Below are 17,618 nucleotides of genomic sequence, written 5' to 3'. Positions count from 1 at the left end.
TCTGTTCTAATGGCTATTTTCACATTGTCATATAGGATTTTGCATACTTCTGCTTTTTCCCTTTTTCCTTCATTAGTTTAGTCAGTGGTTTATTTGCATCAGCTTTTGGATTTATATATTAGTTCTTTCTCTTTTCAACACATTTATTTCTCTTTATTAATTCCTTCCTTGGTGTATTGTATTCCTTTTCTTTTTTGAATTGGTGGAACATTTATTTATTTATTTTCATATACACACACGTATTTAATGCTATAAGCATTTTTCTGATAACTGCTTTAGCTGAATTCCATGGATCTCATATATCATGCTTTCATTGTCATTATTTTTAAGGAATTCTCATCTTTAGGTTTGTATTTCACCTGTGGTCCAATAATTGCTTAATGGCATGTTTAAAATTTTTCAGATTGAAGAGCCTTTTGTTTGTTTTATGTGTGTATTGTTTTGATTTTTTTAAAAATAACTTCTATATTATTGCTTTTTGTATTTCTTTTTCTCAGATTTGGTAAGATTTTCTTTGTGGCCTAAGATATGGTCAGTTTTTCTGAATGTTCTGTATATGCTTAAAAAGAAGGTATATCTTCTATTTTTTGACTTTCAGATTCTAAAGTATATCTGAAACATCTGTTGTTTTGATCTCCTGTAGTTTTCATATCTTTGTCTACTTGATCTATCTTGGTTTGAGAATGTCTTTTAAAGTATCTTGTTAGTAGTATGCTTCTGTCTAGTTCACTCCCTATCTCCTGTAGCTGTGCTTTTCAGTGCTGTATTAGTCGGTACATAGATACAGAAATATTAATAATTGTTCTCTCTTCATTGTAATTTTTAAAATGTGGTGCTTGGAGATGACCTGATTTTTGTTATCTGTTGACTGTTTTTTTGAAGTTTATAATCTTATTTGTTTATTTGTGACTCTGCTTTTTCTGAGACGAGCTAGTATAATTTTTGTGACCACTTCATAAAAGAAAATCTCTGATAACCCTATTATGGGATTTTTCTTCAGTATAGTATAAACAAAATAAACTACAGTTTCCTAAGTGTAGATCTAAGTTTCTTTACCGTCTGTGTTTCTGTAGTGTTGAAGGGATCTGAAATTGCACATCTGTAAATCATTTTAAAATTTCAAAATGTCAGTTATATCTGTCCTAAAAGCTATATACTGAGCTAAGTTGTTGGGCTAATATTCAGGCCAAAAAACCACAATAAGGATTGTTCATTATTTAAAAGTTTTTAGCCTTGATCAGAAGTGTCCAGTTGAAAAGTTTTGAAAACATTAAGGTGAGAACCATAATCTTTTAAAAATTAATAATAGCTTTTTGAATTGTTAATAGCTTTGATATAATATGTGATAGTAAATGACAGAAGAAAACTTTGGGTTAACATTAACTTTAACTCGAGCTGCTGAAAGAAGAGTTTTACGTGCTTTCTCAAGAACATAAACAGCAGCAAAACAAAGACAGAATTGAAACCAAGGATTGAGCAGCAAGTGTGAAAGCCGGTAGTGACTTTAAGACTTTTACAGGTATTAGAGCTGCTCAGACACTAAGCCTTGGGCCCATCTGTGAAGAGAGAACTGGTGACTTGGAAGATGGAGTTGAAGAGTTTATCCAGAATGCAGCACATAAAAACAAGGTTATAGAAAATATTGAAGAGGTTCACAAATGTGGGGGAAAAACTTAGAAAACCTAATGTACATCTAATTGGAATCCCAGGAAAAAAATAGAAAATGGGAAAGGCAATATTGAAAGAAATAGTGGCTGAGAATTTTCCATAATTGATGAGATATAAGCCTGCAGAAAGCACAATACGTATCAAGTAGATATTATATCATAACTGCAAAACATGAGAGGCATAGAGAGAATATTGGAAACACCCAGAGATAAAAGACAGATCTTTCTACAAAGGAATGATAGACTGATACCATCAGTAACAATAATGGAAGCCAAAATACAGTGGAATGATATTTTCAAAGCTGAGGTGAATGTATGAACCCATAGTTATGAGCCCAGAAAAACTGCTTTTCAAGAATGAGGATATAATAAAGAAGCTTTCTGGTAAAATTAAGAGTGTTGACTACCAGGAGACCTTCATTACTTAGAGAATGTCTAAAAGGATATACATCAGGAAGATGGAAAATGACCTTAGAAGGAAGGTCCAAAATGCAACGGTAAAGGTGAACAGAGAAAACGTTTACTAGGTCGGAAAGTGTATTTTTTTTTATGGCCAATGCAGTTGTCAAAAGTGTGGCATTGTACTCTGAGGAGGTGAAGTGTGGTACCAAAGGTATGGTATAAATTACTTTGAACTCCCCAGAGTGCATTCAGTTTTTTTCATTTTGAAGCTGCATTTTGGTTTGGGGAATTGACCCCAGATTCACTGCTAGACCCTCATTAGTCTAATCTGGTCATAATAATCCCATTCTCCTTGCTAATTCTGTTGATTCAGGAACCAGGCCTAATTCATTTAGCCTGTGGCTATTATCTTGATATCAGTTATTGATTCAGATGTGGCCATGTGACTGAAGTTGGCCTACTCAGACTGAAAGAAAAAATTATTATTTTGTGATTGGAGAGAGGCACACACTGGGTGAACCTAGATTGCTTGTCATCGTGGTAAAAGAAATATGCCTTAATGTGAAGTCAACAGTAGGAATAGCAGAGCTGTAAGAAAGGAAAAAAACAAGAAAATTTGGTCTCCAGTGATTTCAGTGTGTTACTACATCACCCAGCCCTGAAGTTTACCCTATTTCTAGACTTCATTTTATGTGAGATTGTAATTTAAATTTATATAGCTTATAAGATTGTAATTTCTTATTTAAACTCTACCCAAAACTCCCCCCCGCAAACAAGTTCATTAATGCAAGAATAATTTCAGTTCTATACTAGGAGAGGTAGAAGCTATATGCTCTATGCTGCTCTGGCAGGACTAGGTTAATTTTAGCTATCACATTTTATTGAAGCAACATTGGCAAATTAGTATGCCCAGAGAAGATGACAGAGTAGTGAGGGGTATGAAAATTGTGAAATGTTCATGTATGATCAGTGTGTAGAGTATCTTTGGCCTGATATAAGAAGGTATTGAAGAGATTTAGTGACAGTGTTGAAATATTTAAATAGCTATCACGTGGAAGAATTACTAGATTTGTTTTGCACGATTCTAGAGGTCAGAACTAGTTCCAATCAATAGAAATTATGGAGAGGTATAAAAGAGTTGTGATCAGTATAAGAAATAATTTTCTAATATTTAGAACTTTCTGAAAATGGGGGCAAAGAATGCAACAGTGGAGAGCTATCAGTGGAGACCTTGGGAGTAAATCTTTTTTTCCCTGAAATTATTCTATTAGAGGACTTCTATAACTATACAATAGTTAGGAAAAAAATTTCAGCATGGGGTAGGAAATTGAATTATATTACTTTGAAGACTCCTAACATTTTATTATTATGGTTGCTAATCCAGTTATTATAATATTGGTTTTCAATTCTTTTTGCCTCAACACTTCTTTTTAGATCATATTCTTGGTAATGCCTCCTTACTAGCTAAAAATAAAATTTATAATAAATATAATCTGTCCATACATATAATGTTTAAGAAATAAATATGAATGTAATATAAAGTAGAAATAAAGTGAAAGTAAAGTTCACAATTATTTATTGCATTGCGGAAATGTAAGAGACTTTTAAAACCAAACAGTTTTCCTAAGTTAGGCATAGACTTATTTGGCAGCAAAACCTGATTTTAATTGATATGAAGCTTATTATACATTCTTTACCCAGTTGGTGAGTTCATATGTTTTGCTGCAAAAATATCAGCATATTTGATTATAGGTTGCTGCTCCAGACCCTACTGGCATTGTTACTTAATATATTTTGAAATCAAATAATTCTGAATTCATAAAATATCTCATCCCATGGGTACTGGCTAAAATATTGTGGTTCTTTCACAAGTATTTCAACATGTACATGTTCCAGAATGATTAACTTAGAATACGTAATAATCAAATGGTTGTACCTCTAATTAATATGTTTGCGTATAAGAGCAGTAAGATGATAGTCCATTCTATTCAAGAAATTACAGGAAGGTGAAAGAGCAGACCATGCTGTACTACATGGGACAAGTAATACCAGACCCTTTATATTTGAATATGATCAGAGAAAGAGGGAAATAATTTTATTTTACAAGAAATAACATGCCTAAACAAGTTATACACTGTTGAAGTGGAAAAATGAGGAAATACAACATTTAAAAAAATGACATGAGCCTTAGGTGTTATCAAAATAATTTCCTCTATTATGATTTGAGGTGGGATAGTGACAAAGTATTAGGAAAAAATATATCTCCTAACTTGAAATTCCACCACATATTGAAGCCTGCATTCAATCTCTAGTACTTAATAATAGAAGTTATATGTGATCTCTGGGGGCAGTATTAGAGTCATATTGGAAAACAATAGGTAATACAAAAATTATATAATTTCAATATGTAGGGTAAATATTATGAAATACTTACATAAATTATTAATGAAATTTATTGAGATTATTATATCTGTTTCTAAATCTGTTAAAAATATTCTGTTACAAATTTGCAGATTATTTTGTTTTCCAGTACCAGAATTACTGCTCTGAAACCCTTTTCAACTACATTTGTAGTTGGTATTACAACTACATATAGACAAATGTAGTCTGATACCTTATAGACCAAAAAACCCAGAATATATTATTCAGTAATTTGGAGATAACTTTCTATGAAAATTTTTTGATATAGCACATACTAATGTATATTTATAGTGGGTATAATCTACAGAACACTCAAAAGTTACCTGGGATACAGAATAGCTCTTCATTGATATTCCACAAAATGTGTTTTAATAATAAAAATAGATGTGTTCCTTTTTCTCCTTTGTCTTATGTACAAATAGGAGTGCATTTCTTTTTTCTTTCTCTTTTTTTGACCTTTTACCGTTTTGTCATGGCTGCTACAATTATATAATCTTTTAATGATATTTGTCAGCCTCTGTTGTCGTACCAGCCACTATATATGTCATTTAGCAATAATACTTACAACATGACTTCATACCTAAATAAGTAAAATTTAGGGGCAGTTATATGCTAGAGTTCTTTAAAAAGAAGACAAAGAGAAATTAATTTGTGTTTTAAGCAGCCAAATTTTATGTCTGGTAATGCCCAGAAAGAACTCTCAGCACTTAATGTGCTTGTGTGTTAGTGTCTTTCTTAGTCAGGAGTTAGTGTTAATAAAAATGAGACATGGTGGGGGGAAGATAACAATTCCATGACACTGGTTATTTTCTTACCACTTAGTAAAATGTGGTTTAGAGTCTTCATCTTATGTAACAGGGTATTTAATTAAATTTTATGAGCTGAATTACTATTGTCCTGCTTTGTCTATAGGCTACTGTTATACCTGGAATAAAATGTAAAACTTCTTGGTTTTTAGCTGCAATGTAAAGATAACTTTTCTAACTATTTTAGTTACCATTTTGGTTTCATCAAAATAGGGAAAATCCCTCCTTTTAAAGCATTTATAAAATTATTAGATGAGTTTGGATTTATCTTTAGGTGTAGGTAAATGCTTTTACGTTAGTATATGACAAGTCTTAGATCAGCAATCATATTTGAGAATCTGTGAACGGTGTAACCTTTTTTAAGTCATTTTAAAATATAGTCACTTACAATTCCTCCAGTTGTACTTTATCCGTTTTAAACTTTACCCCTGTAATTTTCACGTAGAAACTGAGTATGTAGTATACTACCAAATGCTTATTAAAGTACTCGATTTTCGTTGTATCTTTTAAAATCTTAGTTGCTTCAAACATTTACCAAGTTGCCGTTCTTTAGTAAAATAGATAATAGTACAGTCTTTTCATTGTGATGCTCTAGAACGTGTTACTTCCTCTACTTAGTGGATGTGTGATTATTTGCAAGAGTGATTCTTTAATGAAACAAAGATGAAGTTAGAAATATTCTGTATTATAGTAACTACCTCATGTAGTTTTTATAAATATAATAACCCATATGTATGTATGTACTTTTTAGAAAGAATCTTCAAGAGGGAGACATAGGGAAAAGGAAGACATAAAAATCACTAAGGAGAGAACTCCAGAAAGTGAAGAAGAAAATGTAGAATGGGAAACTAATAGAGATGGTGAGTTTCAAAAATCTTTGTTTATATAGTCAATTTATTGATTATTCACTTTGTAGACTTCCTGTGGGCTTCAAAACACTTTCCAGCTATAGTTTCAGAATTGTCTAATTGACTTGTGTCCATCTTATTGAGTTATAAGGCAGAAAATGGCATATAGTAGCAGAACAAAAGCAGAGAAAGCTGTTCTCCCTAGAACTTACTATACAGCATCACAGTCCTTTGGAATTTTATGACATTTGTAAATCTTTAAGTTCCTCAGTACCAAGGTTCAAAAGAATCTACATTTATGTTTATTGTTTTGCATAAAATATTAAAAGTGAGATTCTTAAACCTTAAAGACCTAGGAAAATTATTTCTAAAGAATTGTTGGATTTCATCTTTCAAGAAATTGAAATCATGATAATTGAGACCTGGGATTTGTTCATAAGAAATTAGCAAAATTATCTTTGAGTCATTGTCTCTAACAAGTAAGCATTTACTTTCCACATCATGAATGTTCTCTCTTTTCTACTTCTGTGATCTTCTGGAATGTGGGCACTGTAGCCTCACACTACCAAATACAGAGAAGGGGAACTCACATTTGTTGAATGTGTTGGGTGTACTGGGCATTTTAACATAACATATAATTACCTCATTAAATCAGTAGCTTTGTTACTCTACTTATAGATGACAAAACTAAAGAGTTTAAGGATGTAAGCAACTTCCTCATCGGATAGCTGAAAACTTAGACCAGGGGCTAGAAAATTATAGCTTGTGGGCCTGCCACCAGTTTTTGCAATAAAGTTTTATTGGAGAACAGCCATGTCTGTTGGTTACATATTTTCTGTGGCTGCTTTTGAGCTACAGTAGATGAGTTGAGTACTATGACAGCCAAGAGCCTGCAAGCCTAAAATGTTTACTACTATATTTAAGAACTATCTCTGAAAACTTACAGACTAATACTTGAAAAGTACCTTAAATGGCTGTCCAGTAATTTGAACGTCAGTACTTTTTAAGGAAATCCATTCCATCTTTATACAGTATTGTCTGTTAAAACGTTGCTTCTAAGAACAAGTAGGAAACTTCTCTATGATTACTTCATGGGACTTCATAAATAAATCTAATACCTCCTACAAAATAGCAGTAAATAAAATATTACAAGCGTTAACTGTTCAAGGATGAATGGCTAACTTTTCCTAAATTCCAAGGGATTAACTCTTAACACACTCAACATTTTTTTTCATTTTATTTTTGTATAAAATACATTCTGAAATATATTGGCTGCTTATTTTTCAAAATAGAAACTTCTATTCTCATTACAATAATGCATGCTAATTGTTGACCATTTTAAAGGTTCAGAAAAGCCTAAGTTAGTTTGCTCCTTTTCTTCATAGTAGCTCTTTCAAACCCTCTCCTTAAATCTCCAACTCCTTAAATCTCAAACCTTCCAGCCCCTTTCTCCTGCTTGCTACTTACAACACAGAGATGATGGAATTCTTTATCCACAAACTCTTTCAACTTCCTGCCACCACACCTATAAACTAGTCTTTCATTCACATCTAAACTTTTTTTACCCCTCTTTTTCTTTACAAGGGGCCTCTCTCCTGCTGCATAAGGCTCTATTCCCCTGATTTCCTCCCACCTCTGCAGTCTTGTTCATTTATTTTGCATTCTCTTTTACAACTTTAACATCCATCTTGGCACATTTTCTCTTTTCCCCATATTATTTTGAGCCATCACCCTGCTTATTCCTACTTTACAACCAAATTCTACTTTTTCACCTCATATTTATTCAGTCTTCTCACCCTTGTCTTCACTGAAACTGTTCTTTAAGGTCACAGTAACCTCCTCTTTGCTAAATAAAAGGAGACATACTTGTTTCCTTCTTCTATAACCTTTCTGCAGCATGTGACACATCCCAGAGCCCCTGTCTTCTTGAAACACTTTCCCCTTGGCTTCCATCTGTCATTTGTCAGGTTTTCTGTTCTCCTTTTGAAGCCCTTTGGTCTTACATAGAGGCTCCTTGTATGCTCTCTATCCCTTAAATGTTGATTCCCAAGGCTTTGCTCAGACTATCATCTTTAAAAAACGAAAGTGATTTTACTACAAGAGGCTTTTATATGTGAAATTCTTTTAAAAGGTGAGTAAATGTCTCTTATAGTAGTTTTACATACAAAATACATTGCTATTTCTTACTCTTTCTCTTGAGGTTCTGATTGTTGTGTATCTCTATGGTTTTTCTGTTTTAAGGAATATTGAAGCATGGAGTTAGACTGAGCTCATTTAATATATTTACCTTCTGCATTTTCTATCTAAAGTGAATAGCAGTTTTAGCTAGACTCAGAAGACGTTGATCTGTATGAGTAGTTGTCAAACTTTTCAGTCTCAGGACACTTTTCACTCTTTTTATGGACCCCAAAGAACTTTTGTTTTGTGGATTATCTGTTTCAGTAATCTCCGTATTAGAAATTGGTTCTGAGAACATTTTGAAATATTTATTAATTTATTTAACAATGACAGCAGTAAACCTAACATATACTTTTATGGAAAATAGCTATGCTTTGCAAAGCAAAAATAGAAATTGGAGGAGGTGGCAATGTTTTACATGTTTTTGCACATTTTGGGGGGTTTTTTTGGCTACACCACTAGGCTTGCGGAATCAGTTCCCCAACCAGGGATTGAACCTGGGCCATGGCAGAGAACGCGCCAAATCCTAACCACAAGACCACCAGGAAACTCCCTGAAAATCTTTTTAACTTCTTAAACTCTTAACTGGCTTAACGAAAGACCTCTAGATTTTCATATCTGCTTCTGCATTCAGTCTGTTACTGATATCACATATCATGTGACTTCTGGAAAACTCCACTATATACTCAAGAGAGAGTGAGTAAACCAGGCAAATAACGTAGTATTATAGAAATATTTTTGATCTCCTGGAACTCTAGAAATTGTCTTGGGAATCCTTAGGAGTCCTCAGACTACTCTTTGAGAACCACTTGTCTCTATTTATTTATTTATTTATTTATTTTGGCTGTGTTGGGTCTTCGTTTCTGTGCGAGGGCTTTCTCTAGTTGTGGCAAACGGGGGCCACTCTTCATTGCGGTGCGCGAACCACTTGTCTCTAGAAGCAGCTTCTAAAATTTTTAGTTGTTTCCCCTTTACCAAGACTTCTTTTTTTCTCATTTTCCATTTTTCTGTCCAGATGAAATCATGCTCCCAGGGCATCATTAACATCTGTGTGTTAATGACTCCAATATCTGGAGCTCTTAATTGAGGCATCTACCAACTGGATGTCTCCATCTGAGTCCCAAATCTTAAGAGCACCAGTTTCCTACTGGTTTTCCAAAAGCCTGAGAGTCATTGTTTCATTTTTTTTTTTTAATTAGTTATCTACTTTATACATATTAGTGTATATATATCAATCCCAGTCTCCCAATTCATCCCATCCCCGCTTTCCCAGCTTGGTGTCCATATGTTTGTCTCTACATCTGTGTCTCTATTTCTTCCTTGCAAACCGGTTCATTTGTACCATTTTTCTAGATCCCACATATAAGCGTTAATATTTGTTTTTTTTTAGTATTTGTTTTTCTCTTTCTGACTTACTTCACTCTGTATGACAGTCTCTAGGTCCATCCATGTCCCTACAAATGACCCAATTTCATTCCTTTTTATGGCTGAGTAATATTCCATTGTATATATGTTTATCCATTCATCTATCGATGGGCATTTAGGTTGCTTCCATGACCTGGCTGTTGTAAATAGTGCTGCAGTGAACACTGGGGTGCATGTGTCTTTTTGAATTATGGTTTTCTCTAGGTATATACCCAGTAGTGGGATTGCTGGGTCATATGGTAATTCTACTTTTAGTTTTTTAAGGAACCTCCATACTGTTCTCAATAGTGGCTATATCAATTTACATTCCCACCAACAGTGCAAAAGGGTTCCCTTTTCTGAGAGTCATTGTTGATACTACTTTTTCCCCTCAACCCAGACATTTATGGAATTCTGAACATTTCTATCTACTGAATGTCTTTCAGAACCATCTGTTTCTCTAAATTACTACTAATATTCTAGTTCTTAAGATATTTGCTACCTATAAATATATTTTACTAAATAACCTTCTAACCTCATGCCTTGAGATTAGCCTTGTCTCCTAAATCATTCTTCACTTAAAGGCAGAATACTCTTCACAAAAATTTTTTTTACTTAAGTATAATAATATGTTCAGAAGAGTGCGTGATTCATGTGTACAGCTTACTGAATTTTCATGAACAGACCAGCCTTGTATAACCAGCACCCATCAATAAATAAAAAATTATTAGTATCCCATAAGCTCCCTTGTATTCCCTTTCCAGTTACTGCCTCCCAGCCCCCATCTCCCAAAGATAACTGCTGTCCTGATTTTCTGCCACTATGGATTAGTTTTGCCTGTTTTTGAGCCCTATATAAGTAGAACCTATAGCATGTACTCTTTTTGTGCTTAGCTTCTTTTTATTTTTTAATAAATTTATTTATTTAATTTTTGGCTGCGTTGGGTCTTTGTTGCTGTGTGTGGGCTTTCTCTAGTTGCGGTGAGCGGGGACTACTCTTCGTTGTGTGCGGGCTTCTCATCGCGGTGGCTTCTCTTGTTGCGGAGCACAGGCTCCAGGCGCATGGGCTTCAGCAGTTGTGGCTCGTGGGCTCTAGAGCGCAGGCTCAGTAGTTGTGGCGCACGGGCGTAGTTGCTCTGCGGCATGTGGGATCTTCCCAGACCAGGGCTCGAACCCCTGTCCCCTGAATTGGCAAGTGGATTCTTAACCACTGTGCCACTAGGGAAGTCCCTGCTTAGCTTCTTTTGCTTACAATATGTCTGTGAGATTATTGCATATAGTTATAGTTCATTAATTCTTACTGGTATGTAGTATTTCACTGAATATACCATAATTTATTCATTCTACTGTGGATAAACATTTGAGTAATTTCTAGTTTTGGGCTGTTATGAATAAGTTGGTATTACTATTCCTAATCATATCTTTGGTAAACATGTACCCATTTCCCTTGAGTTTATGCTTGGGAGTAGGATTGCTGGGCCATGGAGTTTTCATATGTTCATCTTTAGTAGATAATGTCAAGTCAAAAATGATTCTCCTATGTCTGTTGTTTTTTGCCTTTTTCATCTTAGCCATTCTGGAGGTGTGTGGTAGTATCTTTTTGTGGTTTTAGTGTGCATTTCCCTAATGAGTAATGAAATTGAGAACTTTTTCACATTTATTGGCCATTGTACAACCTGTTTTATAAACTCTATTCTCGACTTCTGCCTACTGTTTTATTGTTACTGTTTTTTTTAATTGTTGAGTATTCTTTATATATTCTGAATATGAGATCTTCATCAGGTATATGTATTGCAAATATCTCTCTCATTCTCTGAGTTAGAGTGAGCTTTTAAAAGAATAAATTGGTTCATTTCATTCCCGTATTTAAAATTCTCTGATTTCCCATTGCCTTGAGGATCAAGTACAAATTCTTTTGTACCTACAAAACTTTTCATTATCCGGTTGCTTTCTGTGTTTCCAGCTCCCCACTCCCAAGTCTTTGTTTTTATTTGGTTCCCTAAACTTATCATATTTGTTTACCATAAGGACCAGTGTAGTAATATAAAAAGCAAAAGTATCATTTCAGTAGAGGAGAAAATGTATGAACATATTTTGGCAATCTTGGTGGTACGTACATCCTCCTAAAATAAAGCATAAAATCCAGAAGCTATAAAAGATATGATTATATAAGGATTTAAATTTTTTGTGTAACTAAACACAAAAAAACACTGTGTAATGTGTAACCATATAATAAAAGCACTGTATAAACCTATAATGAAGTTCCACAAATATATAAGAAAAAGATAGTCCAGTTGGAAAATGGGGAAAAAAACAAAAATTGGTTATGAAATTCATAGAGGAAATAGAAATGGACAATAAATGCTCAGCCTTACTATAGGGAAATGCCAGTGAAAATAGAGATAGCATTCTTCACCCATCAGATTGGCAGAAATGAAAAATACTAGTATTATCAAGTGGAAGTTTACATTGGTAAAGCTGTTTTGGAGTATAATTTGGCAATATTAAAAATAAAAATCATACTTTTGTCCAGCAAATCTAGTTTTTTCTAAAAAAAATACTTGCTCCTGTGAACTAAGGTAGGTATCAAAATGTTCATTGAAGTCTTGTTTATAATAGCAAACTATTGAAAACAAAGTAAATGTCAGAAGGAAAATGGTTAAACTATGATATGTTCATATCATGAAATGCTTTGCAGATGTTAAAATGAAGGTGTTTTACCTTTATGTATGACATGGAAAAATCTATGGGGCAATGTGTGTAGAAGAGTATAAATATAAAGGCTTATTTTTATATCTATTGAATATGATTACTTGCATACAGTAGATTGCTGGAAGTAAAATTGTCGTATTAAAGGGTATGAATGTTCTTAAAGCTTTTACCCATACTGCCAAATTATTTTCCAGGCTAGAAATATTAGTTTACATTGCTACCTCCAAAGAATGAACATGCCTGTTATCTGTACCTTTGCCAGTACCAAATATTATAATTAGGAAAAAAATGGCTCTTTAATACATGAAAAAGGCTTATTTATATATCACTTGCATTTCTTTTTGTGTTTATATCTGTTCATGTCCTTTGCCCATTCTTTTAATTAGTAAGAGTTCTTTATATATAAAGAATGTCAACCTTATGTACTGCATGTATTTTTGTTACATATTCTTAAAAAATCTCTGCCTGTTAAATGTGCCATTCTAATTATATTTAATATTTTCCTGATGACTTGTAACAGCTGATTCGTATAGGTGATTCCTAGGTAATTGTAATGATAACCTTAAGCTGTAAGATACGAGAGACATTTTCTAAACTTATTAAATGGTTTCAGACTCCTTTTTTTAAAAATTTTTTATTGTAGTATAGTTGATTTACAATGTTGTTAGTTTCAGGTGTACAGCAAAGAGATTGTTATACATATACCTATATCCACTCTTTTTTTTTTTTTTTTTTTAGGATTCTTTTGCCATGTAAGCCATTACAGAGTATTGAGTAGAGTTCCCTGTGCTATACAGCAGATTATTAGTTATCTATTTTATATATAATAGTGTATATATGTCAGTCCCAATCTCCCAATTTATCCCTCCCCTCCTCAGACTCTATTTTTGAGTCCTATCCTAATGTTTTGTGCTTTCTGATTTTTCTTCTTTTGTCATACTATCAGTTGCATTATGCCTACTTCATAGCCCATCTCTTATAGATTGGGAAAACATCTTACGTTTGATTATAACAGATATGCATAAAGTTAGAATAAGTAGTTTCTGAGTAAAGACTTGAGAGCTTTCCCTCTAAGCAAAGTATATTAGCTATAGTACCTTGACTTCGACATATATTTTAACTGCTCAGGTCTATCCCTACCCCCACTTCCCCCTTGGTTGAGTGGTTAGGGATTAAAGACCGAAAGCCAATTTGTCATTTTTTTACATGTGCTCTGTATGGGTGATATTTCCAGATAGCAGTTTTTAGATGAGCAGAACATTATTGACAATACCTTCAGAAACACTGTAAATCATTCTTCTCAATTAATTGCCCTTTCCTTTGTTTTACCCTTAGTATTTAGTAATGAAATTTTATCTGTTAATAATTTAAGAACACAACAACCAGATCATTGAACCCTACTATTCACTGATGTAAAATGTCTCAACGGAGTGTAAAATCGTAACTAGAGATAACCACTATTTATTTAATTAAATTCAGTATCTTTAATTATTTTATCTAGTAAAAACTACATGCCCATAAATATTTAGTAATTGCTTGCTGACTGAAAAGCATGATTTAGTCAATGTTATGTATTTACTGAGAAATTATCATCATACACCAATATAAGATGAGTAATCAAGTTTTGTGACACAGATAATAAGATATATAATTACCCTCTTAGTCCCCAAGCATGAATGGATAGTTTTCGTTCTAATGTATTTACCTGTACATGACAATGATATCCGTTTTTTTTGTGCTGTAAGCAATCAAGTAGGACTCCTTATCTTTATTGTTTTTTAGTTCTTCATTTTATTTCTCTACCCCAGGTTAAGAAGTGATGATCTTAAGTGCTAAAAGTATGGCTTGAGAAGGCACCTCACTTTATAATCAGTCAAGCCCAGTGTGTTCATGTGTTAGAATAGAAGTCAGTGAAATTTCCTCCTCCAGGCCTTTGGCATTATTAGCAAATAGGTAGCAGTGCCAGGAGCCTCTGAAAACTACATGTTGTAATGAAATAGTTCTGCACACCACTCTTCCCCCACCCAAACCAACCCTCGGATTCTTTTCATTGGAAAGGATGAATAGAAATAGATACATGTTATCAGATCCATTGAAGAGATGGACAATTCTAGTCTAAGAAACTAGTACAAATCACTTATAATGAAAATGTTATAGATCCTTCAGAAATTAGCTCATGTACACATTAGTATTAAACTTTATTTTTAGATGCAAATCAGTTAGGATATTAATTTTTTAAAAAGCAACAAAACTGTGGAAACAGTATTGCACACCTAATATGACCTTAATTTAATACTAACAAGTCTTTAAGAAAATGAAGAAGATAATGAATCATATCATATGCAGCATGAAATATTGAAGGCTTTGGTGTCTTTAATGCTTAGAATTTATAGCTGAGTGTTTTAATTGTATCTTTTAAAAATTCCATCTCCTAACCAAAAACCCAAACAGCCTAAAATCACTTCCAGAAAACCCAGGAACCTTTAAAATGTTTGTTTTCATAAAGAAATTAGCCATATTGATTTTAATTCTTTATAGAAACAGTATATATTTCTTTTATCTTTTTGAAGTATGTTGTTCTTGTTAAAGAATCTACCATTTTAATTTGTATAAAAAATAGTTGAAAACTTTTCTCTGATTTTTGGTATAGATAATTTTAATAGTTTCTGACAAGTAATAGAATTTTTATTTTAAAGATTCTGACAATGGAGATATTAATTATGATTATGTTCATGAGTTGTCATTGGAAATGAAGCGTCAAAAGATACAGAGGGAATTAATGAAGCTGGAACAAGAAAACATGGAGAAAAGAGAAGAAATTATTATTAAAAAGGAGGTATGCTATTTATTGAAATATGTTAGTAATTAACATCAAAATGAGTATTGATCAGAGAACTCATTAGCTGCTTGCTACATCTTAAGTTGTATTAGGATATAGATACTTCACATATGTTAATTAATCTTCACATTTCTCTATTAGATAAATAGGACGTATATTTGTTATTGAATAGATAAACAAAACTGAGTGTCTGTTGCCTGGAGTCACCAGCTAATGTAAAATGGGACTTGAATCTATATACATCTGGTTTTTAGGCCCATGCTATTTCTAGAATACGTGTTTCTTTTTTAAAGAGTAGAAAGATACAATATATTTGAATATAATTTGTGTTTTTTCTGAGGAGATTTTGAAATTTCATAGTTTTAGTTTGCTTTATTGATATTAGTGTTATGTTGGGGCAGTTAGTATTGGTTAACAGCATAGGTTCAGGAGCCAGACTAATATTAATATGTGGTGGCTATCATAACACTTAATACTTCATCTGAAGTTTGGTATAATTTAAAAACACTTGCTTTGTTGTCTGATTATAACAACCATGATTGGAAGAGTTTCTGAATTGAGTTACTGAATTCTTTTGGAAGGTTTCACCAGAAGTGGTTAGATCAAAGTTATCTCCATCACCTTCTCTAAGAAAGTCTAGCAAATCTCCAAAGCGAAAATCAAGCCCTAAGTCGTCATCTTCAACTAGCAAGAAAGACAGGAAGACAACTGCAGTATCTTCTCCCTTGCTGGACCAGCAGAGGTCAGTAGGGTGATAAATAGTGCCAGAATGAAATAGCTTTTTCTGAAGAGATATTCAAAAGAATTACTTGGTAATTACATAAAGATACTTTTAATACATTCAGTATTTAATGTAAACTTTTTTTTTCTAAGAAAAAAGTGTGAAAAGTTTCCATTTAAAAGAAAATTATAGAGAACAATAAAGCAAAGGTCTGTGTCACATCTATATATGCTTCAGAGCTTTTTATTTTTTAAGAAATAAACAGCTATATTTCTGGTCCTTCCCTCTTGAATTTGTTGTTTATGATACCTATGCATGTGTGTTTATACTTCCATAATATGTATTATCTTACAATATATAGTATTACTTTTATCTATTTAATCTTAATATAGATATAACTTTTCTTCTGCAACTTACTTTTTCACTTAGCATTTTTTTACATTTATCTATATTGATATATGTAGCTGTAGTTCTTTCATATTAGTATTTATGTATTTATCTACTTTTCTTTTGTTGAACATTTAAGTTGATTCCAGGTTTTAGCTGTTACAAATTATGCACAATGAACATTCTTCTTGTCTCCTTGTGTACATGATCAAGAGATTAAATTCTTTATAGTATGTATGAAGCAGGAATATATTATTTAGAATTATTGTAGTAGTCAATTGAAAGAATAAAGATAGAAATAAATTACACTGAGGGGTTGAGAATAAGGCAGGAGATACCTTTTCATTTAATGTCACTATGGACTATTTAAATTTTATTAAAGGACATACATTAATTTATTATTTAAGAAAAAGGTTGAACTAAAAACCTCTTCCCAATATTTGATCAGTTGGCAACTGTCTATTTGAACCCATAGTGAAACTCATAGTTGTCTCCTTCTAGATTCCATTTACTTTTTACCTAGTTTATTATATCATCCTACTAACTCTATTTACTTTATCTAGTGTCCATTCTGCCACACATATAAACATTTTCATTCAGCTGCCCTAACCCTTCACTTTACAGATGTTGTGAGAGAAATCTTAAAATAACAATTCCAATTAATTTATTATGCCATTGAAAAACTCAGTAGTTTTCCATTCTGTTGACTGAAATTCAGATTTTTTAGAATAGCATTCATACTTTGATCTTTCCACTCTTGTCCATATTTTCATCCAGCCTTCTTCCTACACTCATCACCTTCAGTCCTTCAGTGTCTAGCTCAAGTTCTGTCTTTCCATTAAGTTTTCCCATTTCTCCTTACTGAACATAATTTCTGTTCCCTTTATATATCAGATTTTATTTATACCTCTCACTTAATACTAATTGCTATTTGTATTATATTTTAGCTGTGGCACACATGTTTTACAACCTCTATTAAATTTAAGCTCCTTGAAAATTGCAATCTTGATGGTTCACTGTTCTATCTCCCCACAGCACCTACTCTGCAAAGAGCTTTGTATTGTAATAAGGCACTCTGTAAAGTTGACTTGATTCTCTCCTTTGCTCCTAAGATTGAATAAAGGGATATGAAAGAAGTTGAAATATAGAGTGATATGATTTACCCCACTTGCTCTTTATTCTTTTGACTAACCAATTATATAACTTTCCCTCAATTCCATTCATTTCTCAAAAA

General features: G+C 32.8%; 1 protein-coding gene across 7 annotated transcripts in view; it reads left to right on the top strand.

The window, feature by feature from the left end:
• Window positions 1–17,618, top strand: part of ZC3H13 (zinc finger CCCH-type containing 13) — an 87,271-nt gene that overhangs the window by 22,194 nt on the left and 47,459 nt on the right. For all 7 annotated transcript variants that reach the window (XM_057532891.1, XM_057532894.1, XM_007186832.3 and 4 more), the window contains exons 5-7: window positions 6,048–6,156; window positions 15,134–15,273; window positions 15,858–16,018. In XM_057532891.1, the coding sequence (XP_057388874.1) occupies window positions 6,048–6,156; window positions 15,134–15,273; window positions 15,858–16,018 (410 nt within the window). The remainder of the gene's footprint in view (window positions 1–6,047; window positions 6,157–15,133; window positions 15,274–15,857; window positions 16,019–17,618) is intronic.

This window comes from Balaenoptera acutorostrata, chromosome 18 (assembly GCF_949987535.1).
Source record: "Balaenoptera acutorostrata chromosome 18, mBalAcu1.1, whole genome shotgun sequence".
In the NCBI taxonomy this organism is placed as follows: Eukaryota; Metazoa; Chordata; class Mammalia; order Artiodactyla; family Balaenopteridae; genus Balaenoptera; species Balaenoptera acutorostrata.
This window is presented reverse-complemented; position numbering and strand designations above follow the sequence as displayed.